This window comes from Cryptomeria japonica, chromosome 3 (genome assembly GCF_030272615.1).
Source record: "Cryptomeria japonica chromosome 3, Sugi_1.0, whole genome shotgun sequence".
NCBI classification, from domain to species: domain Eukaryota; kingdom Viridiplantae; phylum Streptophyta; class Pinopsida; order Cupressales; family Cupressaceae; genus Cryptomeria; species Cryptomeria japonica.
Window position 1 is genome coordinate 176168409 of NC_081407.1, and position 27306 is coordinate 176195714.

General features: G+C 32.7%; 1 protein-coding gene and 1 pseudogene across 1 annotated transcript; one reads left to right on the plus strand and one right to left on the minus strand.

Moving 5' to 3' along the window:
- Positions 1-7418: 7418 nt before the first annotated feature.
- LOC131029193 (EP1-like glycoprotein 2) lies at positions 7419-8810 on the minus strand. The gene has a single exon (XM_057959586.2). The coding sequence runs from the start codon at positions 8808-8810 to the stop codon at positions 7419-7421; it is 1392 nt and encodes a 463-aa protein (XP_057815569.2).
- A 9368-nt stretch (positions 8811-18178) lies between these two features.
- Positions 18179-27023, plus strand: LOC131029194 (exocyst complex component EXO70H1-like; annotated as a pseudogene).
- Positions 27024-27306: the final 283 nt, after the last annotated feature.

The window sequence follows — 27306 nt, forward strand, 5'->3', positions numbered from 1 at the left end:
TCAAAATTTGACTTGGTAAAATCAAAAGAGGGCCCGATCCCTTACATTACAACCAACAAGTGAAAGAGATTGATCACACAAGCAGTGGGACAACTAGAAAACCCAAAAAAAGACTAGAGCTTTTTTGAAGAACAATTTTTTTTTGACCAGAGTAGCAAACCAAAAAGAGATAACTAAATCATCGATCATATAGAACATGCGTGTTTTCAAGAGAATCCCAAAATCTAAGAATAGAGGAAAGCCTACAATCAGTGAGTAGACATCTCCACAACCCAAATGCATATGGGAGAGCAATAGAAGGGAGGCAGGGGAAACCCAAATAGCCTATTCTCTAGGGCAGAGAAACTGGGCACCCAAACTAAATCGCAGAAACCCATAAACTAACACACCTAAGTAGTCAATTCTTACAGTGTGCCAGTGAAGCCCAACCAGAGCGATCTGATCTAGAGCAATATTTTGGAAATTTTCTAGTTCCTTATTCTTTGTAAAAATGATGCTCTTCCAGTCTCCAGATGCTGACAGTATCAAAATTTTTTAGTTAAATTAAATAAAACTGATTTTTTATAAAAAAATATTTTTAAAATATATATGCTAATTCATAATGTGAATGCAATAATTTTCAAAATTTTCACCAAATTCTACACTTTCCATCTAATTTTATATGTGCCCAAAGGAATGAAAATAGATTTGCCAAGGCCATCTATAAGAACAATCCATACTATTGGAATGAATTGAGACAATCATTTAAACTAGTGAGTGGGTAACGACATGACCACTTTCACCTTATAGAAAGATAGGCTATGTAATGCATGGAATAAAACATCGGCTTGACGTAATTGCCAAAATCATTGGGTGTTTTAATTGTTTTCTATTGAACAAGAAATGAAAAGTTATATATATATATATATATATATATATATATATATATATATATATATATATGCTCAAATCTTTAAAATCTCTTCTTTTTTCACATCGCTGAAAATTTCTCAATAACAATTTTTATAATAAATATTTCAACAATTTATGTTAATAACAATTTTTATAATAAATATTTCAACAATTTATGTTAATTTTATTTTAGATAACACAATCCCTTCATGAAAAGTGATATCCACCAAGTATATAGAATAGTAAACAATTCTCTGAATGAATTCTTCGATTCTTGTAGATATCTGTTGGCAATATGGATTGCATAAATATTAAATAATAAGGAGAAGAATTGAATATGAAGTATCGTATGTGTGCATCCTTGACGATGAAACTGAGTCATTAAGACTCATGTTGCACTTATTCAAGCCAATATATATATGTGAATGAAAAGTAATGTTCTAAGCTATGAAGAAGGAAAGTGAAGAGCCCTTTCCCTTGTGTAGGTTAAATAAATAAATAATACCAAATTTAATTTTTGGATTTATGATTTGACATAATAAAGTATAAATAGATAAGTATACATAGACATATTATTTAGAGTCACATAGTTTTATGAGTGGCTTGATGGTGTTAGGCTATGCATTGTTGCTCTATGATTCAAAATGATGTTATGCTATTATATATTGTTCTATAATGTTTTCAGAGATGGTAAACTATATTTTTTTTATTTAGGGAGAAATTGTTTAGTAAAACCACTTTTAATTGATTGTGTGGCACAAAATAACCTATTGAGCCTATCAATCTAAATATAGATTCACATCACCTTTTCGTATTTATAACTGCTACGCTAATACCACATTTGAGAGAATACTTGATTTATTATTAAATGCCAAAGAGATACATATATAGGTGAAAATGTAGAATGCAATTCTACAATCGTATAACTGGCATACATAAATGAATAATGGTGTAAACAATGTAATACATCATATTAATGTCATTACTAAACTTGATGGTGAGCCCATATTTTAACCAACATGCTAAAAAGTAAACTATAATATAAAGCCACAAAGAGGAGTGCCTCCAAAATATGATATTTCTATTAAGTTTTTCTATTTGTCTAAGTCATCATATGGTGTGAGAGAAGAGTATACTCAACTTTTTAAGATCCTCAAGGATTGTAACTAAAGATATCTCAATATAGAAATAATAAGAAATCCCACAAGCTTTGATACCATTCAAGAGTTGCAATATAATTCTCTATATCATGCAAAATTCGGTTAAATATGTAGCCACCCAAGATCTAGTAGCTTCAATAAAAGTGTAAGAGGTTAAATATGAGATAAAGTTGTACTATTCTATCAGGGTCCATGCTAATATATAATGAATTAGAGAATACAAAGAGAACCATTGGTTGTATAGACCAATATGAGACATGATTGCATATTATTATGACATATGTTTTAATTGTTACAAATATTGCATCATTACATGTCTCAGTTAATGGTTTGTTAGAATATCATGTATAGGTTAATATAATATTGTAATATTTATTTATATGAGTGTTTCTATGGATTTTCTTTGTTAGAACAACTTGTCTATATAAAGGAGTTGTTAGAGGATCTCTCAGGTATTTAATATAAGAGATGCTAGTCCTATAAAAATGTAATATGTATTGAATGAAATGAAATTGAATATACTATTATTTGTATCTTAAATCAACATTTTGACATTCAATTTTGTATTAGAGCTTGCTAAAGGCAATAATATGGGCTAGTGAGATTATCCTCCCACATAGTTATGAGGAAAGTATCTATGAGGATGTGTATGCGAGCTTTATATATATATATAAGCACGATGTTAGAAGTTATAAAATATACAAAGATCTTCATTAATAGAGAGTTGGTGTATTCACTTTTAGTGAAAATATATGAGATGTTTGATCCACAAATAAAATAGGTAATAAGGAGTGTAATAGAATCCACCAAAGAATATATTAATATGGCTATCAAAGAAGCTTGGGCTACCTTTGATCATGGTCCATGGTTTCACATGTTTTTCTTTGAGGAGCCACATACTAATCAAGTATGTAGATTTGCTTCAACAACATTTTGAGTAGCTTGTAATATTACACTAGTAGAAATATGACAAATAAATGACCAGATGACTAAAACTTTTAGTCACAACAAGTAAAAATGACTAAATTCTAGTCATTTTTAGCAACACAACTATAAATGACTAATTTGGTCATCGGGTAAGAAAACACAACTAAATAATTAGTCACACAGATAAAAATAACTAAATAAATGACTAATTTGATCATTGGATAAAATGCACAAATAAACATTAGATTTATGCTTGAACAACAATTTTATATATATATATATATATATATATATATATATTTACATTTACATACATACAAGATAAAATCAGCTAAAATCGAAATGAATTCACAAGGTATCATAAATGAATTGGGGAGAAACGTTTCACCAAATTGGAAGATTGCAAATATCCTTGAGCATGTTTGGCCCATTCTTGATAAATTAACAGAATACACAATTCAACATGTGTATAGAGAAGCAGAATTCAAAGCCAACTTTCATATTGAAATCAGTCCAGGTCGCATCACAAGCACAAAAGCTTATACATGGGAATCATTTGGAATAAGTTCGATTTATAACACAATGCAAAAGAGGACATCAGAGGTGGGCTGATTGGAGTATAATCATTTTTGTGTCATACAATCTGCATTAGTGAGCATAAGCAAATTTAACAATTTTTATTTATGGTGGCTCTTTAGGAACAAAAGGTGATGGAAAATAATAGCAACGAGAGATGAAAGAATCATTGATGGGAAAGCATGTGTATTCGGCTTATTAGTTCTTAATGATGGTGAAGAATCAAACAACTCATTCACTTACTAAGCCATTCCAAACAACTATTTCTCTATCTAAGAATGGATACATGTGTCTACTTGATCTCTATCCAGTAGTAAATGGCCTTTTTGGGAGGAATTTTTGGAGCGTGCCTCAAAAGTTAAGACCAAGGCAGGAATAATCCATGCAATTCAGTGGGTGTTGGAAAAGGAATTCCAGGCGGTATTTCATAATCATAGAATCAACTTGATATTGCCTCAATGCTTATAGGGGTTCTACTTGGTTTAGGAGAGGAAAACGAAATTATCAAGATGATTGGAAGACTAATCAAGGAACAAATAATGGTGGTTTGGACATGGTGTTGTTGGAGGTGGTGGAAGGTACTGGCTTCTCATCACTCAACAGTTTACTGACAGTGCATGAAAAGAAGATTGTTGAGCCATGTCAACCATTCGTTGTCACTTCCATCACAAAGAATGAACAACTTCAGAAGAGGACAACTGACAAGGCAGCGTCTTTCCTTAAGCAAATGATAGGTCTCAAGATGGCAGGTGATGTAAATTGGGCTTTTGTTGTGTACAAAGCCTCTACCTCTAAGGAAGATCGATCAACAAATGAAGACATTACCTCTACCTCTATAGTTCTAGGATTTTGCTTACAACACTCCTCTGATATAGGAAGCTTTACTTAATGTAATCCGATGAAAAGGAGATTTGGAGCTGTTCTACCTGCCGGATTTTGTAAATTTTCTTTATTAGCCGATAGGCTATTCCCATTGGGGATAGCCCACGTCGGGAAACTGTCTCACGCCGCGAGTTTTGTATTTGCCGTTACTGACGATTTTTTCGGGCATTGTTCATTTCAAGTTTTTTTGTCAGCATCAAAACAATCAAGTTGTAATGTATGAAAACAAATATCTGTGCAAAATAAAACCGACAGATAAAATACAATGCATTTACCTGCGTCCTGGCGGCAACCCAAAAAATATTATAATTTACACGTTTATTGGATCCCGAGTAAGATTGGTGTATAATTTTCATATTAAAAAAATATAATGATTTAAATAATGTCTTTGAGTGGCGTGAATGTTTTATCATGCTCGCTCAAACAAATATAATAAACAAGAATTTAAGGAATAATTCAATTTATCTTAATTATATTTAATCAAATTCCAGCAATAATTCGATGCATGTAGCCACCCTTAATTAATAATAAATCTAATTAATAAAAATTACTTTAGGGCTTCGCATGGATGCTACAGTTGTCATCTCCCTGTGACGTGTTCAATCGAAAGGAATAATTCAGACCAGCAAGATTAAAATAATGCTGAAGTAGACACTACCTGAAATGCACCGCCTCAAGTGTGTTTAAATGCAAGCTTTCACAGGGTTTATAAAAAAGCATTGAAGAGAATTATTTGCAGTACTTCCAGACAATTTGCAAATAATCACAACATAATCCAGCTATGTTTTTAGCACCGCATTCTTCTAATTGTGAATAATCTTAGCTGGGATCGTTGGCTAATCTATTGAAACTTAATTCTCTTTACTTCTCATTTATGAATGATCAAGAAACACTTACGGATACACATCTGAAACAGCTCGCCGTTCACACGAAATCTTGCTAGAAATCAGATCTACTTTTCATTTATTGTCGGTAGATTGAAGCAGCAGCGAAAGTCTCATTTAAAAAATTGGTGTGGTAGGGCTTCATAAATTTTTCCTGCAAATTTGTCCAGAATCGTTAACTGCGATTCAGACAATTTAGGCAGGGCTGAATTCAATCTCAATCACCATGGCCACTCCTTCGCTCTGTATGCCATTTCAATCCTATGTTTACCGGGTAAGGATTTTTATTTCTTGAATAATCTTTTGAGTTGAGAATTGGAAATATTATTTCCGTATGGGTTTTGTGAATTTTATAGGGACCTTGAGAATTTTGGAGACAGGAAATTTTGTATAAGGTTTTCTTTTCGATTGGAGCATCCTGGAAAAATTGGATCTAATAAAATTTGTGCTTGCCATTATGTTGTATAAAGTGAATGGCCTTTTGCCTTATGGCCATTCGGAACATATTTTGGTTTCCATTATGCTATGTGTGCACGTCTGTCTCACGATGTTCAAGAAACCCTAGCGAGCTCTAATTCAGAAGACATCACGGCGAGCAGCAACAGGCACCCAAAATAGAGAGGCTCTGACCATAGACAATATCAATAGTTGCTAAACTCGTATTGTGTATTATGTGGATTTGGGCAAAAATAGAGGTATTGAAAAGAGATACAAAGCTTGTAAGTTGCCTTCACACAATCATCGAACAGTATTTTTAGGTGCCATTTTTGGAAAACTCTTTAATTTCTGACAACATTTTCAAATATCAGATCGATTAATTCACCATCTCTTTGTGAGCACAGGTCTTGATTGGGATCAAGAATACTGTCTAGATGGTTGCATTCTGGATGCAAATTAATAGCTAACTTATTGGGTATTGATGGTATATCCCACTTTTCATGTATTACAAGAAGGCTTTTTCTTTCGGGTTATTTTTACCATGACAAAATATTTTTCTTTAGGCCTTGATTACATCTTGAAATCTTCAAGATTGGCATGTGTAACATATTCGCCATAAGCTTAGTTAAAGAAGCTTTAGTTCATGTGTGACAATCACGGTTATACCCAATTCATATTGTGTTTTTTTCTTTTTGCATTCACAATTGTTCTGAATTCAATATCTAGGAGCCCGTTATTAAACTTTTAGCCATTTCTCTCTTGTATACGATGAATTCAACTTGTTAAAAAAATGACCATGTAAGGCTCAGGTAATAAAATGAAAAATACCAAGCAGAGTGAGAAGCCTCGTTCATCGAGCGATACATAGATATAGAGCTATTTACCCTTCTACCCTTTAGAATGGATATGGAGAACAAACACAATATAACAAAATAATAATAATAATTATTATTTTTAAATGACAATTAAAAATGGACCCGCACAATGATATAAATTATTATGAATTCATTTTGAGTTTTCTAAAACACTACAAATTATTATGAATTCATTTTGAGTTTTCTAAAACACTACAAATATGTTCTGTTCTCTTCATTGTGGTTTTATTGGGAACTGCTATTTTGAATTTTGAATTTTGAGGAAAAAAAAACTTTTGATGTTAGAAAAATTTCAAAATGTTTGTATATTACAATGATTTAATTAAAAATTAAAAAGAATGATTTGATTAAAAAATGGTTTATACATAAAATTGTTTTAAAAATTTAAGATTTATATTACAACACATTAAATCAGTTATTGAAATACATATTAGAATAAACAAGAATAGTATTTTACAACACATTAAATCAATTATTGAAAGCAACACATTAAATCAGTTATTGAAAGCAATCCACGATACTGCAATTCACTGACTAATAATTCACTGACTAATACACTGACTAATATACACTGACTAATAGAAAAAAATGAAACCTTCAAACAAAAAAATAAAAATGAACTTACAATATTACTTCGATAAATATTTTAAAACCCTTCCAACAGGCACAGGCATGGGGACTCAGGTTTTATTTTCTTGAACATCCTAGTTTAGCGGGACCGTATTTCCTAGGAGAGAACGATTCCAGTTATTTTATTTCATATACTTATTACGATGAGACGACCGTTACACATTTTTCGCGTACTTTATAAAAGCAAGATGCGTGCTGTTGCCAAGCTGGTGCAGGGTATATAAGCTTTGTGTAAGGAAGCATGTCGACGACTCCTGCCAATAGAAGAAGGCGGCGCACTTACAGTCGCTCAAACACCTCCTCTTGCATTCCACCACCGTTAGCTTACCAATTCCTGGCGCATATTTCTTAGAGAAATGATCCACCCCAACCAGTTTGTAGAAGTCCAGGGAAGAAGAGTTTTTGGCACTGCAGGCGGGCAGCTTTGGAGGAGAGCATTTAGGGCTCCAGGCCTTGACACCATCAGGCTGAGGGCACGCCACGCAACTGCTGTCTTGGCACACCCCAAGAGAACCACACTTTTTCGGCGGACCACACCCATATATTCCTTCTCCGCTCTTAAACCGCTCATATGTGATATCCCAAGTATTGCCTTCCACATCAGGAGAGTATGTATATATTCTCAGATTCCCGTCCCAGTCCAGCCTTAGAAATGACAAGGTGGTATTAAACCTGGGAAAATTGAAGCCGTAGCTAACTGTGGACTGGGAAGTGAGATTGCAAAGCTCGGGTGCTCTCTGCTGTGCCGGAGCGCTCGTATTGCTCAGTTGCATTTCGATTATCTGGCGGAACCCGTTGCGGGCCTCGGGGTCGCTGAGGAAGGTGATGCTCGCAACCGGCCGCTCGCAGGTGTGCTTGATGCTGAACAAGTCTTTTCTTTCATTGTCGTAGAAGCTGAGAGTCCAGTAGGGCAGAGGGTTTGGCAAACTGGCGTAGAGCGCAAAGCCGCCGGCTTCCATTTCCAGACTGTAAGGCCCCTCCGAACCGTCCTTCTCCGAAGTCCGGCTCACCAGCTTCTTCACTCGGCTTATGTCTAATGACTGCCCTACCAACAGACTGTCTGTGGGGTAGTCGAAGCTCTGCCACACGGTTCTGTTCTTTTTGTCATAGAGCACCATGTTTCCGTTGCTCCGGAGTTCGACCCCTACGACGCCCTTATTTGCAGTGTTGGTAGACCAGACGAGGGTGCCATCGGCATCGAAGAGCACCAGATCTCCTCGCCTTGTGAAGTTGAGAGTGGCCTTTTCCGAGACAAGGTGGTGTCTGTTTGGCGTCCACACAAAGCGCATGGTTTCAGCATAGCTGTAGTACCCCATGCGGATGGCTAATGTGTATGCATTGGGCGTGGTGTTGAAGAAGGCCAACTGAAATATGCCTCCAACAGATGATAAGGGTACGGATCGATAGCTAGCACCGTACTCCACTGTATACTCCCCCAGTTCACCTCCATTCACATAGGAGAACGGCTGGTCCCAACTTTCTGCTTCCACTTCCACACATACTACGAGTACCACTAGAAGAAATAACAGCTTACAAATACGATCCATCGCTTCTTCTAGGCTAAACTTCTTTGGATTATAAATTGTATAGAATGGTCTCTACTTAAAGTAAGCCGAGAGGGCTAGTAAGGTCGGTGACTCTAGATGTTACAGTCTCTCCAACGTGATCAACGTGTGAACAGCTCATGCTGTCAGAGGCAAATGGATCAATTGATTTGTTTTTTTTTAATTCTGTGAATTACTATTCTAGTCAAAGGCGGAGTGCGCGTACTAGTCATCGATCCAGGTTTCGAGTCTAAAAAGTATTTGGCATTCCGTCGTTTCAAATGCACGTGGCGGTCATGGCTGTAGTGCACTGGTTACCTTAAGCAAACATGGTTTGGTCGATGGCTAAAGTGGAGTACAGATGTTAGATCAGGATAAGTTAGTTGTGAGATTTTATTTATTCAATAAAGTAATTTAAATATTTACAATATATATATATATATATTTTATGATATAAAAAACTTCAGAATCTAATCAACATTGAGAGTTTTTTTAAAATATTTAATTGTTATTTATTCAAAATAAGTGGGAATGAAAGGACATATATAAATCCACCTATCAATATATTAAACTAACATGCATTGTACACATTATCTTGTGAAAAGATGTTAAATCCATATTCTAATATTAATTCCAGATATGGAAAAGACATACTTAAGATCACCCATAGTAAAATATTATTTTTCTTCTAAAGTTTTTTATAAAGGAAAAGCATTGTCAAGTATCATATAAACAAAGATTAGATTATGCTTATGATTCTTCCTAAAAGATTAGATCAAAGAATAATCTTGTTGAAAATAAAGAATAGGTTGAAAATTGAATTAGACATATTGAAATGTGGAAAATTGACATATTAAATATTATATCTACACATGTCTCTCATGCTACATATTTTTTATATCAGCTTGCTAGGATCACCTAATTATTATGGATATTTTAGCAGTGTGATTTATGGTGCTTACATTCCTTTTCTTACTGAAGATGGTGTTGGCAATAATATAACAAAAAGAAATCGAAGAAAAAAGACACCAATATATACAGGTAAAATTTTTTGAGTAAAAAACACCACACTCAAAAGCACCAAACCAATATATTAATTTACAACAAAAAATGCTATAATACACTTACTGACCAAAGCTTTAATTTGGAGATTTACATCTTTCTCTCTTGACATGGACCCAAAGAAGGTTCAAAAATACCATGATAAGAATTCTTATGACCCATACCTGAATTTCTCTCATTATAAATATCATTACTTCATTAAGAAAGATGCTTTATGGTGCATCATAATTCTTGGCACACTTTGTAAATCTCTATAATCATGCTCTTACATATGCCAAAGATTTTTTCATAATTAAACCCCACATCTTACAATGTCATAATGATATTAGCTTTCTTACAAATTCCCACACATACCACAAGATGTTGAAATACCTCAAAGTGAGACATCCCACTTCTTGGATGTGATGAAAAATGATAAATAAATATAGTAAAGTAAATGAATGCAAGCATTAGGAATCCAAGGTTGAGACACCCTTTTCTAATAAGGTTATTAATTCATGTTTGATTTAATTGATTTAACTAGGCTATTTATGAGAGATGTATTTTTATTCTAATGAACTAGTCTTATATTAGATCCCTCAATATTTCATCTTTAGGGTTTATCCTTGTACATGGGGGTTTTATTTATGACTTTTATTGAATGATTTTTCTTAGTTCTCATTCCTTTCTATCTCCTAATGCTGACAAGGCCATCTCACTTGTGTCCATATTAAATTCAAGGTCATCTAAATAATTGGGACCTTAGGTCCATAATTTATGATTTCTCTCATATTTTTTATTCTCTTCCTACAAGTCTTTTATATTGATTCCCTTCTAGACTCCACTCCTTGAGAAATAGTGTGAATTGTATTCACCCAATACCAAAATTATTATAAAATATTTTTTATGTACATATGATGCTCAACGTCTACCAAATAAGATCTAATGACACCTAGAATCATTCTTTATGAAGATTGACATGGATTCAGAGAAGAAAAGTGATGCTCAACCATTCCTCAATGATTACTATAGAGGTTGATGATTGGCACACCATCCCTAGGTCATTATTTCAATTGATTTCCTGAGAAATTTGCTATCCTTCACACTCAATTCCACAAACCATCAATTCTTATAGGTATATTAGGGGTACAAAGAATGTTCCTTCATGTTCCTTGATGATTAGATCATATTTTAAGAGGAAACATTTCTTCTATAGAGTATTAATGTGAACAACAACTAGGGAATGAGAACATTCTCTCCAACATACCCTTGGTGGATTAGAAATTTATTATAGCTTGGGCACCATCCTCCAAGTTATGAGGAAATCACTAGTCCTCATTTTTAGGGATTTCTAATAATTTTCAATGTAAGAAAAATATAAGAGAAAATTCCTTTTGTATTTACTCTTTTTGAAGTTGTAAACAAATTTCTTAACATCTTGCAGTCAATAAAATGTTGTGTTTAACTTTTAGATCATCCATTTTAGAATGATGTGCATTCTTTAGTTTAGAAACACTCTTTTTATTTAAGTCTTGTTACCTTCATGTACTTGTGATTTTTACTTCTTAGGAGGTAATGTATGTTCTATATAAATTAATTGTAGAAACTATTTATGGATTATAGTCTTTAGTCCTACTTTAAGGTCTATTGTGCTTATATATCTCCCTCTTAGTGATTGTCAAACTCCTTACCTTCATACATTTTTGAATGAGTTGGTAAAATAGAGAATTGTATGAGTTTGCAACTTGTTATAGGCTACCTATGTTGCCATGATCAAGAAGAGCAACTCAACTAATTCTTGGTGCATAATCACCAAGGGTGCAATTTCATGTAACAATATAATTTGGAATGATGAATAAATTTAGGAGAAACTAGAGACTGCTTAAAATTTGGATCATGGTGTACTTTGAATATTATGATTATATGGTAAAATTTTGGTAAATAGAATTTGGAATTTGATAAGTCATTAGGGACCTAAGATGATTGAGATTTTAGGATCATAAGGTTAAGGACTTGAATTTTCTTTCAATTTGATCTAGGAGGCCAAGTTCATTAAATGTTGAGTTTGTCCATAGATATTTGCTATAAAAAATCACCTATTATATATTTTATGTCAAGAAAACAATTTGGTGCTAGAGAATGCCATCAATAACATGTTATGTACAAAGTAAAATATGAAATCTTTTCAATGATAGTGAGGTCCCTAGGTTTATTTGATAATATTGACAAAGACATAAAATAAGAGTGATGAATGCCAATTTATTGATATTTGATGTAAGCTTTGTTAGATAAAACCCAAGTTTTATGTAAACTAATTATGATGCCTGAAATTGCAGTTGATAATTGAAATAGTAATAAATTAAGAAGTGATAGATATCAAAACTAAAATAGCCTAAGGTTGATGGAAATTGAGATTAATGTCAATTGAGTTTGATGTTAATAGAGACTAATATGTGTAATTCTTTATCAAGGAGATATTATTATGTGATTGTTCAATGATTAAAAGTAAAGTAAGATATGTGATTGTTCAATGATTAAAAGTAAAGTAAGATATGTGATTGTTCAATGATTAAAAGTAAAGTAAGACATAAAATTTGACTTTTTTTGCTCCTACCCTGATAATAACAATCATATGTTAGGATTGTTAACTCTTGAATTAGGGAATTAAACAATTTTGATTATGAAAGACTAGATTGTGCTTACGATTCTTTCTAAAAGATTAAATTCAAATAGAATCTTATTGAAAATAAAGAATAGGTTGAAAATTAAATTAGACATATCGCAATGTGAAAAATTAACATAATAAATATTATATTTAAATTAATAATTATTTGGCAGAATAAATTATTATATCTAAATTTAAAGTTAATAAGTGTAGCTAGTGGGCAAATTTTAGTGCGCTAAACTGGTTTCAAAAATGGGTTATAAAACTTGTGTTATTGACTTTTCCAAAAAAAATTGAAAAATCAAAATCGTAGCTAAATCCACTAATCACAATCAACGATTTGTAATTTTTGAAATTTTTTGTGTTATTGACTTTTCGTGTTATTGACATGCCGTTTTGGAGCTTGCGGTCCAAATTTTAAAAGGTATTGTATAACGCGTGAAATGATGGATTTGGACTCAATTGGCACCTTTAGTGTGTTCAGGGTTGTCCAGGCGAAAGTAAAATATTAAAGCTTAAAGAAAGGGACAAAGACTCTTGCAAGTAGTTGTTGTATGGAACAACGCAAGATTTAGGCATTTGTGCGAGTTTAGATGTGCATAATGACTGTGCAGTACAATACTAGAGTGGGCTGCCACAATGTGCACTAACTACCCTTTTCTAGATTCAAAACCCGCTCTGAGATCAACCCGATTAAGCATCAATACAACGTGGTAAATTTCTTCATTCGAGAAACAAGAGGCAATGTTTAAAAAACAATTGTTCATCCATTTCCAGCTGTTGGAATGAATTCTTTATTGGTCATATAGTAGCCTTTGGATAACTATCGTTTAGCTCACTGACTTACCTACCCCTTCTGCTTTACTTTAAATGGAGATCATTCTATGTTGTCTGTACTCAAAGATCATTCAAGCAACAACAATGGATTGTAAACTATTATTTGTTGTGGTGGTGTTTCTATGCGTGGGAGCAGAGGGAAAGGGACCATATTTTCCTATGTGAACAAAGGAGATCTAAGAGATTATACTGTAGAGTATGACACTACCTACAGAGCTGCTCCGTTGTCATCCCCCGATGGCTCTGTAGGTAGCGTCATTGAATATTTTTTTAATGATATTTTATTTTATAATTTTTATAAATTTTTATAATCATATATTATAATTAGAATTAAAATATATTGTTATATTTTTTATTTTTTAATAAAACAGATTTAAAATATTTTTTATTTTTGTCATACGGCCAGCCTTAATGATACACTAAGCTGACAATAGAGATCCATACTTCCACATCTGTATACGACCAACCTTAATGACACACACTAAGATGATAGAGCTCTGGTGGTCGGGCCCACAACACCCCTTTCAATGGTATCTTTTTTATTCATTCTTTCTATTACGCCTTGCTCATCTAAGATTGGCTTGCTGCATGAAAAAGCAAGTAGGCTATTTAATTTAGGATACATATGTAGCCGAGAAAAGCAAGATACCATGGCGCTATATGCACACACTTAATATTGGAAATAATAACATCATTTCGTATGAATATATTGTAAATTAAGTGAAATAATATATCATCTTGATTCTACATGTGAAACTATGCATTATTTTATATTACTTTAGTTTAGATTTGCTTTTAATAATTATTAGAATAGAAAAAAAATTAAAATTATTTGATAGGATTTATGTTTAAATAATAATAAAATTAAAATTAATGTATTTTAATAATAATATTTTTTATTTACTTATTTATATTAGGTAATAGTTATTTTATTTTGTCTATTTAAAAAAAAATATTTTTTATATTATTTATTATATAAAAGTTATTTTGTATACTCAAGAAATATATATTTTTATTTTGACAGATATTTTGTTTTATTCACATTCTTTATTGAATTATATTTATTTAATCTATAAATTATTAATTTTGAGACGTGAAAACATATTTATTTATTTTATCTAATTGATTTTGTGTGTGTGTTCATAATTTTAATAAATATAAAATATTTAAACATTAATACAATTGATTAGATAAAATATAAAATATTGAATTATTAACAAAATAAATTTGACATCATTATGATTAAATATATCATTTTTCACAATTCATGAAGTTATGTATTAATGCTTATAGATGTGATTGTGTGTTAACTTTTACATCAATGTTTGAGATCACCCTATGTGATGAGTCATTAGGATGCATGAGTGCAATTAATCAAATCACTCTTACTTGGATTGCACTCATGCATCTTGATGATGGATCAAGAGCGTGATTTGAAACATTGATGAAAAGATTGGTATACAATCAAAACGTAATGTTATGATAATTGATAATTTAGAAAAAAAAAGATATTTTAATGTTTCTATCCAAATAAAAATATTGTTTATAAATAAAATCTATATTTATTTTAATTTTTCATGATGTATTATTAGATTAAATTAAAATTTCCTTATATTTGATTCAAATTTTGTAGGTATGCCTCATCCAAGGTTAAGAAAAACAACAAAGAGAATATCATAGAGGGCAAATCTTAAATTATGACAAAACATTGTGAACAAATGACAAATGCATGAAGAGAGGAAGTGACAAATAATGAAATAAAAATGATAGAAAAATATTTGTTAATGTAGGGTACATATGATAGTTGAAGAAATGAATACCAAAATGAGACAACATATAGATGAGATGATAACACAATCTCTACGAACATCTCAATAGAAGAAATATTGATTAAGAAGAAGATTGAAAAGTGACATGCATTTAGATCAATTAGTTAAACAAAAAGACAACTAAAAGAATGTAATTATAAATTAGTTAAAAAAACAATCAATTTCATTATAATGGTGAGGCCAATTCTTTAGAATAAAAATTGAAAAAATGAAAGTACACTTAATTACAATAAATAAATATCAAGATTGATTTGAAAACTTCCCAAATAATATTTTGACATGGACTATGTAATCATTTTTTATCCAAATAACATTTTGACATGGACTATGTAATCATTTTTTTTCCAAATAACATTTTGACATGGACTATGTAATCATTTTTTATCCAACATATGTTATATTCATCAAGAAAATTACCCTACAACAGAGATTTCTTGCAATCTTGGAGGTCCTATTTGTGTTAGATTTGAACAAGAGAAGAATGCACACTAATTTTCACCATTAAATAACAAGATCCTAGTCCACAACGACAACATGAAGACTTAACACTAGTTCAAAAAAATATTGATAGTATGTTAGCTTGATATTTTAAGTTGCACACACAACTAAAGTACAATATATTTAAATATAAATGACATATCATGGTTTCATGAGTAGTAAACAAAGAACAATTTTTTTTTACATCAAATCAAAGATATAATCATTATTATTTTTTGAAAATTTGGTTAATGAAAAATAAATTATGGAGAATATACAAAGAAATTAAATATTAACAAGGAATATTTACAATATTATAAAGATGTTCAAATTGATGAAAACGTTTCTAATAAAATAACATCCAAAAATATTTTTTGGCTAATGAATATATTTGTGTGTCAAAAAATAGAGATAAGTAGCTTTCAAACCACCAATGCCTTAAGAGACATTGATTTTAATACGTTATAAACTTTATACATGCATGATACCATCACATCTCTTCTTATATTTTTATGATAAAAATAATAAAATCAATTTAAATGCATTTATGAACACATTAGAGTTCATAATAAAAGTTGACACACAATTCTTTTTAATTTTAATATATAAAATATTTTATTATAAATCATTTTATGGTTACATCAAAGTAATCAATAAAGGTTCAATTATAGTTAGGGTCCAGTCAATGTTATAATTAACTAAACGAGAGAATTAGGGTGAGGGTTAAAATTAGAATGTGAGATATGATTAGGGCATGGATTAAGGTTAAATTATATTTAGGGTTTCAATAGGGTCAGGGATAGAAATTCAGTAGGGTTAGGGTTGACATAAGATTAGGATTTAAAAAAGATAGGATCATAGTTATGATGTAATTAGGGTTAGAATTAGAATTAGAGTAAGGATTAGGGTTAAAGTGCAATTAAAGTTAAAGTAAAGTTAATGTTATAAGAAAACTAAGGTTAGGGTTCAATTAGGGCTAGGATTCAATTAGGGCTACAATAAAATAAGGGATATAAGAAAAATATTTAAGTTAGGGTAAGTGTTAGGGTTAAATAATGGTTGCCCGATTAAAATAGTGTTATAGTCAAGGATTAACAAGCTTACAGATAATTAATAATATATATAGAATAAGCTAAGAGATGAACCAATTTATTAATCAATTAATCACATTAAAGTGCAACAAACACCTTGATAATGATATCTCTTTGTTTATATATATATATATATATAAGAAATTAAATATATAAGCTAGTAGGTACATTTAAAAAACATTAAAGTATTAATCATAGTCAATTTAAATTTGAATTTTAAAATAATATATATTAAACATGAGAACATTGGATTAACTAAATTATTAAATGTGTAAATAATTAAAAATTGCAATTTACATAATATTGATTAATTAAATGTTAATTCATGAAATAAAATATAAATTTTATATATTTATTAAAATTATAAATTTCAGGACTACTTCTTTATCTATTTATATATATTTTATAAATAAAATTAATTATCAATATTAAATAAATATAATATATAAAATAATATATAAATAAAATAAAACTAGTATACCTATCTTTAGAGAAATATAAGTAAAGTACACTGAAAGATATCATATTTGTTTATTATTCTACTTAAAAAATAATTATTTATTATTATATTATGATATTGCAATCAATGTTATATTATTATTAAAATATTACTATATATTAATATTTTAATATTTCTATTAAACTCTTTAGCAAAGCAAATAAATCTATTAAGACTAATTATTATTATTATTATATTATCATATCTTTATATTATTATTTTATTATTACTTAAATAAAAATAATTAAAATAACCTAAATTAAAATAAATGCATGAAAAACCAAAAAAACTATTTTATTTATTTTCTCCTCTCAACTACCACTACTATTAGTATGATGGAGATAAATAGAATTTATTAATAGTTAAACTCAGAGCGAGTGGTAGTTGAGAGGAGAAAATAATTAATTTTTTTTTTCAGTTTTTCATGCATTTATTTTAATTTAGGTTATTTAAAGTTATTTAATTTTTTTTTTTAAGTAATAGTAAAACTAATTGTAATTATGACGGGTGTCATACAATATGACGGTATGACGGGTGTCAATTTTAATCATAGGGAGTTTTTAATGTCACATATCTATCAATCCATTATATGAGTATTAATACGCCTTTCGGCGTAATAATTGCTACAATTAAATATATATTTTAAATTTTAAAAATATATAAAAATATATAAAAATATAATTTTTATTTAAATATTTTTAAGTGCAAATGGCCGGATGGGGTCATCATGGTTAATCTCAAAGCCAAGAATATCTATAGAACCATTGATCATTATGAAAATATTATTAATCATATCAATACTGTTTGGTACTCTTCTCTTGATGTTGTGTCTTGGAAAAAGTATTTTGATATTCTCTGGAAAGGCCCTGTTGAGCCTAAAATCAGATGTTTCAGGTGGCTGATTCTGCTTGATAGACTCCCTGTTAGACAAGATGGTCACACTACTGACATTTGCAGTCTCTGCAAGCTTCCTTAAATGGGTAGACATATCCTCTTTGATTGCATCTTTGCTAAAGAAATATGGAATATGTTTGGTATTTTTTGTCCTTTAAATGTGAACATTCTGGAAATTGTTACTGGTCATATTGATGGGCTTAAAAAGGATGCTAATTTATTTTGGAATATGTTGTCTTCTAACATCCTCTGGTAGATTTGGAAGTGCAGGAACGAGGAAAGGTATCAAAGCAACCCTAGAGTTCTTACTGAGTTTTTTCAAAAACTCACTTTTTTAAAAATCTTTATGCAGGTCCACACAACAATGATGATGGAGAAAGACAAGCTGAGGAGATTCTTGGAAGATGGGCACGCCACTGTTTTCGTCTATGAGCTGAAGCATGGTCACGAGTGGAGAAGGAACTTCGATGACCTTCAAATGTTTGAACGAACTTGCAAAAGGCTGAACCTAGAGATTAGGAAGAATATTAATTCAAGGAAAAATGAGATATTCATGCTTACGCAAATCCGGGAGTGTAAGATCATAGTTTGGATGGAGGGTCCTCTTGGTTGGACTGCTTAGGTTGATACCCATTATGATGTCTTACACTAGATGTCCTTTAGCTTCTTCTTTAGTCTGTTTACATGATACTCTGAATTCGTGGTGAGGCTGGGCCTCTTTTTTTGATACTATCGTTGGATGCTTTTGTATTTGATCTACCTATTTTTAATATAGAAAAATATATTTTTTCAATAAAACATATTTTTTTCAAAAAATTAAACAACTCATTTTAATTTATTTTCAAAAAAATATTAAAACAACTAAAAACAACTCATTTTCAGTCTTATGTATTTCGTACTTTACCTATTTCATATTTGATAATTTGCCCATAGGCAATTCCCTGTGGGGTTGCACCTCCACCTGAATTGTCTCACGCCGTAAAATTCTGCTTTTTCCGATTGTCCGTCAGTTATTCCAGGAATCTCCATTCGCTGTAGGTGGACAATGTTGTTCCTTCCCACGTGGTACTTGCTACATCCCACAGGCATCCGTTGTTTCATCGAGAAATCTCATTTTTACCGGTTTGCCCTCTCGCTTTTTTCCCTGGAAATTCCGTATGATCAATATTGACGTTAGAAATTTTATATGATAAGCATTGACGTTGTAGCTCCCGGGGATGGGAGCGGCCATCATAGTAGCATTCAGGCGGCTGTGAATGCAGCTCCTGTGAAGACGTGGTGCTCATGAAATACTTTAACTACAATTTGGAGGCTTCATGAAGAATGTGTAATACCACGTAGTAGAAGATTGTTGTAAGAAAATGAATCTACAACCAGAATAAAACACTTGCGGAAACAAAGGAAAACATACCAAAGGCAAACAATATCATTATTGGTTGTAACAGTTGTTCGACGTTCCAATTAGCTGAGAGGCATGATGAACACATCCAACATTTCGAATCCTGATATTCTCTGCAACATTTCATAATCTAATGACAGGCTACCTGTACTTAATCATCTCCCCTGAAAACGCATAAATGATAGAGAGAAGTTTTGGTAATTCTTGCCTCAAATAAATATCTTCTTGTGGTCCCTCGCTCAGCCCAAGAGCAGAAATAAAGCAACAAAATCCATTCTTGTAGTTAACTGTAGTGAACTGTATTTTATAAATTATTATAGTGGGTGACATAAATTTTTGATTGATCCAGCTGCAGTACTACTGATTCGAGCTTTCTCATGGTTGAGAGCTGGGAACTGTGGAAGTTGATGTTGTAGATTGTACGTGGTGAAGCTTCTATAATCAAAATTACCATATAGCAAAGTTCCTGTTGTCCATATTTTTTAATTCAACATAATTAAAATTTTGAGTTATAAGCTTGAGCATTTGCGACTCTCTTTGGTTATCTTATATTGAATAAATTTAATATTGGTTGATTTTGGAAGGGTTATGCATAAGCCTGGGCACTGGCTAATGATCTTTCTTTAATTTTGTTTTGACATTGAAGATTATTGTTTGATATATCGGTTGTTAGAAACAGCCTCTCATATTTTGGTGTTTAACAGTCTCTCATTATCGAACTTATTTTTGGCGTTCAAGTACTTACGTCGAATTATTTATTGTAATTAAATAGATTTTTTATCACTTTTATCTATATTTCTTCTTTTCCATTATGGAGTATGACTTAAATAAGTGTAAATAATTAAATAGCCTTCCTTCACTTTATAATCCTTCACAATTATGTTGGCTGGTATAACACTTGTGATAGAGCTTTATTGTGTGGCGCAACAAATCACTTGTGTAAACAATACCTGAATTAGAGTGAATTCCCTTATATAAGTGAATAAGACTCCGTCCTACAACTCCACAAGCAGATTCCTTTTCATTTACCTTATATAATATTTTAATTTTGGGGTTTCATCTCATAATCTAAGCTGAAGATTATGTTTATAAGAATATTTATCTCTTTATATGCTTTAGGTCAGATTAGTGCGTAGTAGCTATCAAAGTGTGTTCGATTAGACAAAATATTGTTCTACGATTGTTCAGCTTGGTGATAGTTTCTCCTAATTTTATTTCATTGTGTCCGTTAAAGATTTCAATGAATGAGTGGATGATTGGAAACAAACACACTAAAGAAACATGGAAAGGACAAATCTGTCAGGTTCAATTCTATGAAATAAATATTAATTTCAAAGTCCTCACATTTCAAGCGAATTGTTCCTTGAAGCACATTAATTTTCTACTTATCTCGATAATGAATGAAGTATGATGTGAGTAGAATAATAATTTCAAAGCTTCATTCTACACAATTAATCTATGAATTATGTTAAATATTCATAAACTAACAAACTATGTTATTTTCTCTTAGAATTGTTTAGAATGAAACGACTTAAATATAATTGTGAGATTTTGCCAAGATCAAGAGGCAATGGAAAGCACAAGTAAGAGAGAACAAAATAGTTGATAGGAATAAACTGTATTCTATCAAGATGAAAATACTAATCAACTGGATCATCAATCGTTACATACAATGAATATGAACCTGCTTATATAGGCAAGGCTATATGGATATGTGAGCACACAAACATGACATGTGGCTCAATAAAAAATAAGGGTAGGTAGGAAATAGGTGTAGGTAGGTAGGAGAAACAATATAATATTCCACATGAGGTGGATCACCCATCGAAGGTGGAGTGTAACAACAAGATCAACACCATAAAAGGTGGAAATTTTCCTACACACTATCCCAATGTGGCACAAACACCCAAGTGTCTCATACCCAAACTACTATGAAATGAATTTCTTAAGTAAACTTAAGTATAGTGTAATAATATCCAAGATGAATAATTATTTACACCAACAACCCCCCTTTAAGTGCAATTTAGGGGAATGCACTAAAGTCTACAATGCAACTAAGAAATGCAAGATGGGTCCTTGCTACGAGACCATGTTAGGTACCCATGTACAAATGCAATGCAATCTCCCATAAAGTGGGGAAAGAGAGAAAAACCCAATTGAAAAAAACCCTCCCCAAAAGAGAGATCAAAACTAGATACAAAGAACTCACATAGAAGTATGTGAAGGACAAAACCCCATGTGAGGAAAAAGTCCCCCCCATATGAGAGAAGAAGAAGAGAGACTAGGAAGCCCCTCCTCAATGTGGAATTTGCACCAATGATAGAAGCTCGAAGATGAATGAAGAAACTGCTCCACAAACGTCAATCCACATTCCTCCCCTTAGGAAGAAACAAAACCAAAGGTGTATCCAAAAAGTCTCCCGAACCATGAAGGGAAGATGAAGCAAAAATACTCATGATGAAATAAATCTCTAAAAACTGCTCAAGTGTCTCCATGTCGATGCTGAAGGTTACCCCCTCCAAAGGTGGTAAACTGTGCCACACTGTTGAAAAAGGAACTCCAAGATCTAGTGGAGAAGAATGTTGAACAATATCCAAAGACTCGTATGTCTCCTCAAAAGATAAAGAGACCTCCTCCAAGTGTTGTACAAAAGTATCCATAATCATGTCAACCTCTAAAGATTGATCATGTAGAGAATGCACAAGAGGGTCAGAGTGATCCCTCGCAACAATTGAAGAAGGATCATCTTCATCAAAGAGAAGATGAATTTCATCAATGATGTCTCCCAAATCTGTAATGTAGGACTCCACAAATAAACCTGCAATGTTTGTCAAGTAGGCATCCCAATCAACTGAAGCTGGAAGACATGAAATATCTTGCTACACTTAATCATAAGAAGGTAAAACTGTCACACTAGCTGCATCATCAAGTGCAATAGGTGGTGTGATATCAATAGAAGGAGATGAAATGCAAGGCTCAAGAATGGGGTCACATGTGAGAATCCCCAGGTTCAAAAGCCCAAAGTTCTCCTCAAAATCAGAATCATCAAGATAGGAAGAATCAACCTCATCAATAGGACCAAAATCTGAAAAAGATTACAACCAAGATGAATGATCAACCACCCCAGTCGCAATGATATCTCCACTCTCCAAGTCTCTAATGATAACTGAATCAGGTGTGAACTCCATAGATTTCCTAGTTGCCCCATGTGTGATTTGATAGATGGAAATAAGATTATTTGTCAAGTGGGGTACACACAACACATCATTGAAGGAGTTATCCCCAATGACAATAGATCATTTTCCAATCACATCCATGTATGTATGATTTCCCATCAAAATCTACGGCATGTGGCAAGGCTAAAATGTAGAAAACATAGACTACGAAGATGCCATATGATGAGAAGCCCCTGAATCTAGAAGCCATCTTCCTGAATCAGGACTTGTAGTAGCACAAAGAGCTTGTCCCTTTCCTTTATCTGCCCCAAAAGAGTGATCCTTTCCTTTATCCTTGGAAGAAGAAGCCGATGTAGACATTCTAGAAGGTAGGTTGATTCTATTCTTCTCAAGAAGATTCTTCAACTCATCAATATCCTTCTTATAAGAATGATGTTCATCATGTCCTAACTTCTTGCAATATCCACAAAAAAGATTGTCCTTATATTATTTTGTCTTAGGTGAGAATGGTGAATCACCTTGTTGTGGAGAGGAAGATTGTGCTGCATCTTGTTGTGGTTTTGACTTAGGTTGCTTTTGATTCTTACCATTTCCTTGATTACTTTGATTCCCTTTGTTAGCCACCAAAGCTTGTGACTTTGAAGATTTGAGAATCCCCATCTTGGTCAACTTAGATTGCTCAAGTATCAACTTCTCCGTGAATGAATAAAATGAGGGAGAAGTGTATGAGGAACCTTGAGCTAACCTATCTATGTGAAAGCTAGATACAAAAGCTACATACTTTGAAGGAAGCTTGTCCAACAAGTTATAAACCAATTGAGCATCATTTTTTTCAATTCCACAATCCTTCAACTTTGCTCTTAACTCAGTTGCTTTTGTGACATTATCTTGGATTGTATCAAAATATTTGGGATCCAAAGTTGTGAGTTCACTATCAAGCTTGTAGCCCTTAATCTCATCAACTCGACCATACAATTTCTTAAAAATATCCCAAGCCTCTTTAATTGTTGTATATTTATCAATGTGAAAAATGAGGTCATCTGATACATATTTTCTAAGAGTTCCAAGTGCCATAGCATTCTTAGTAAGCCATTCAATTCGAGCATTAGGATCAGCCTTAGGATCAGGTGGTGCTGTAATAGTTTCATTTACATAATGAATGAGTCCTTTTTCCATGAGTTTACTCCATGCCTTAATCTTCCATGATGCATAATTATGAGGAGTTAAAATGAAAATTTAGGAGAACCCATATTACCAAAATGAAAAAACACAAGATAGAGAGAGGCACAATCACACAAGACACGCCCCCAAAATACTCAATCAAGAAATCCCCCACAAAATGGTGATTTTGGCACTTTATACTTAGTGCGTATACAATGGGCCACTTGAAAAACAAGGCAAAGTGGACTTCTGATTTCAATTTACAACTTCCCAAAATGAGATCTAAGAGACTTCAATAAATACTGCTAGTGATCTAAACTGAGATCCAAGCAAAATGCAAGTACCAAATATGCCAAGAATGGCCAAATACTGAAAGTACAATTTCTACTCAAAATCACTGCAAGCAAATGGCATATTATGAAAGTAGATGAAAAAATATGCACTCTAAAAAAAACGGCACCTGCAAAGGAGTCCATATGAGCCCAAATGAAGCCTCCAAAGTTGTAAAAATATGGATTTCACGATTTTCAAAAAACTTGTATCCAAAAATCAAAAAACTCTTGCACCACTATACAGATCACGAAATTCTACCCCAAAACAAAAAAAATTGCTCAAACAAACGAGTCCAGATGAGTGAGATATCGCTATTTGAAAATTGTCTACAAAATTATAATTTTTGGAAAATTTCTGCCACAGCTTCAAACTTCAAATGCCTCTAGATTTGGCCTTTGAAGTCCGATTTAGATGAAACAAAAGAAAAAATTGAATTTTTTGGACCTCCTCAATCCAATGGTGACCTCAGATTTGATCCATCAATCTTCAATAATAACCTGCAATAGAAAGCTCTAAAATGCAAACCCCAAATAACATTAAATTTCTCTCAATTGACAAACCAATGACACTCTAATGGCTCTGATACTATGTGAGATTTTGCCAAGATCAAGAGGCAATGAAAAACACAAATAAGAGAAAACAAAATAGATGATAGGAATAAACTGTATTCTATCAAGATGAAAATACTGATCAACTGGATCATCAATCGTTACATACAATGAATATGAGCCTGCTTATATAGGCAAGGCTATATGGATATGTGAGCACACAAACATGACATGTGGCTCAATAAGAAATAAGGGTAGGTAGTAAATATGTGTGGGTAGGTAGGAGAAACAATATAATATTCTACATAAGGTGGATCACTCACCGAAGGTGGAGTGTAACAACAAGATCAACACCATAAAAGGTGGAAATTCTCCTACACACACTATCCCAATGTGGCACAAACACCCAAGTGTCTCATACCCAAACTACTATGAAATTCATTTCCTAAGTGAACTTAAATATACTGTAATAATAATATCCAAGATGAATAATTATTTACACCAACAATAATCATAGGATGCAGAAAACCAGAGTGAGTGGAACTATTGACCTTATTTTGTTGAATGCTTTGACAGTTTGAATGCTATTACATTTTCAAAATATGAAAAAAAAAAAAATTATAAATAAGTAAAAGTAATTATGTGAAAAAAAATTAGAATAATAATATTGTTTTTTAATTAAAATTAATTATATGTGGAATTTAAATCCTGTGGGGTTGCACCTGCACTAGAATTGTCTCACGCCATAAAATTTTGCTTTTTTTGATTGTCTGTCAGTTATTCCGGGAGTCTCCATTCATTGTAGGTGGACAATATTGTTCCTTACCATGTGGTACTTGCTACATCCCACGGGCATTTATATCATGTCATAACTGCCCTGGATACCGTTCAACAACACCGCCAAAAATACTACGTAAAAACTGACAAAATGAAGACGAGAAAAACAATTCTACCGTTGGCATAGATGCTGCAGGAATCATCCGTGCATAGCGACTGATGAAAATGGCCATGATCCGTCTGGAGAAAGAGTTTCACAAAATTCTATTATCTAATAGTGAACCCATCAATCTAGACCGAGAGTCATCGACTCGGTCGTCCTTCTATTCCTCCACAAAGGGTAGCCTCACTAGGTCCATTTTCTCTGATGGCAAGGATAATCGTAGCAGCTTCTCGAGCTCCAATTGTCTATCAGTAGACAGACTCTATGAATTCAACATGATTCCGTTGGACGCTGTGGTGGATCTGCGGAAAATAGCGCATCGCATGACGAAGAGTGGGTATGTGAGTGAATGTGTCCGAGTCTTCGTTCTCAGTAGGAAGTCGGTGGTGGAAGAGAGTTTATACAATCTGAGCGTGGACAAGGTGACGAGAAAGGATGTTTGGAAAATGAAATGGGAATTTCTTGATGAAAAGATTAAGAAATGGATTTGCGGTGCCAAAATTAGCATCTAAATTTTGTTTGCCCAAGAAAAGAGGCTGTGTGAAGATGTGTTTGAGGGGCTTGATAAGATGAGAGATGCTTGTTTTGCCGAAAACGCCGAGGAGAGCTCATGCAGGGTTTTCACCTTGGTAGAAGGACTGGTAGCCACAAGCCTGTCGTCGGGAAGGATATTCAGAGTGCTTGATCTATACAAAGCCATCACCGATCTCATGCCCGACATCGAGGCCACATATTGTCAAAAATCCTTTCCAAGCGTGCATGACCAGGCCACAAGATCGTGACCAGGTTGGGAGAGGCGACCCAAGGAATGTTGAAAGAATTTGATAAGGCTATTGAGAAGGAGAATTCTATGGCTCGCAGTCTGGGCGCCATTATACATCCTCTCACCAGATAAGTTATGAATTATCTCACTTTTCTCTCCGATTACAAGGAAACTTTGATTAACATTGAACTGCAAATGCGCCTGAGAAGCTATCCAAGACGCTACCAGACGATTACGCCGTTGACAATCCTTGTGACCCGTTGTCTGTCCACCTCGGATGGGCCATCTTCCTTCTCCTGTGTAAGCTTGTTAAGAAATCTAATCGGTACAAAGATGTGGCTTTATCGTACCTCTTTCTCATGAATAACCTTCACTACATAGTACAAAAAGTGAATGGCTCCGAGATCAAACATATACTGGGGGAGGATTGGGTAAGAAATCGGTGGAATAAGGTAAGGCGATATGTTGGTCAAATACACACCTGAGGAGGTGCAAGATTTTGTGCAAGACATATTTAAAGACAGGCCCTTGTCTGTGAGCTTCATGAGATCCTGATGACTGAGTGATTCACATTTATATATTAGCATCTCTTTGTTTTTTGTTAAGTGTGAATATTCAATATAACAAAAAATTTCTCTTCGATATTGTATTCGGAGAATCAAAGCGAGTTGCCTTTGGGAATTTAAAATTCCATTACTTTAGTTTCTTGTTAAATTTAGAAACTTCGTTAATGGGAGAGCAAAAAAATCCGGTTAGTTACCTGTTAGTAGTATAAAATAATCTGCAGATGATAACGTGCTAACATTTTACTTTTTTTTTCTTTCTTTACGAAGTTGAATCATTCAC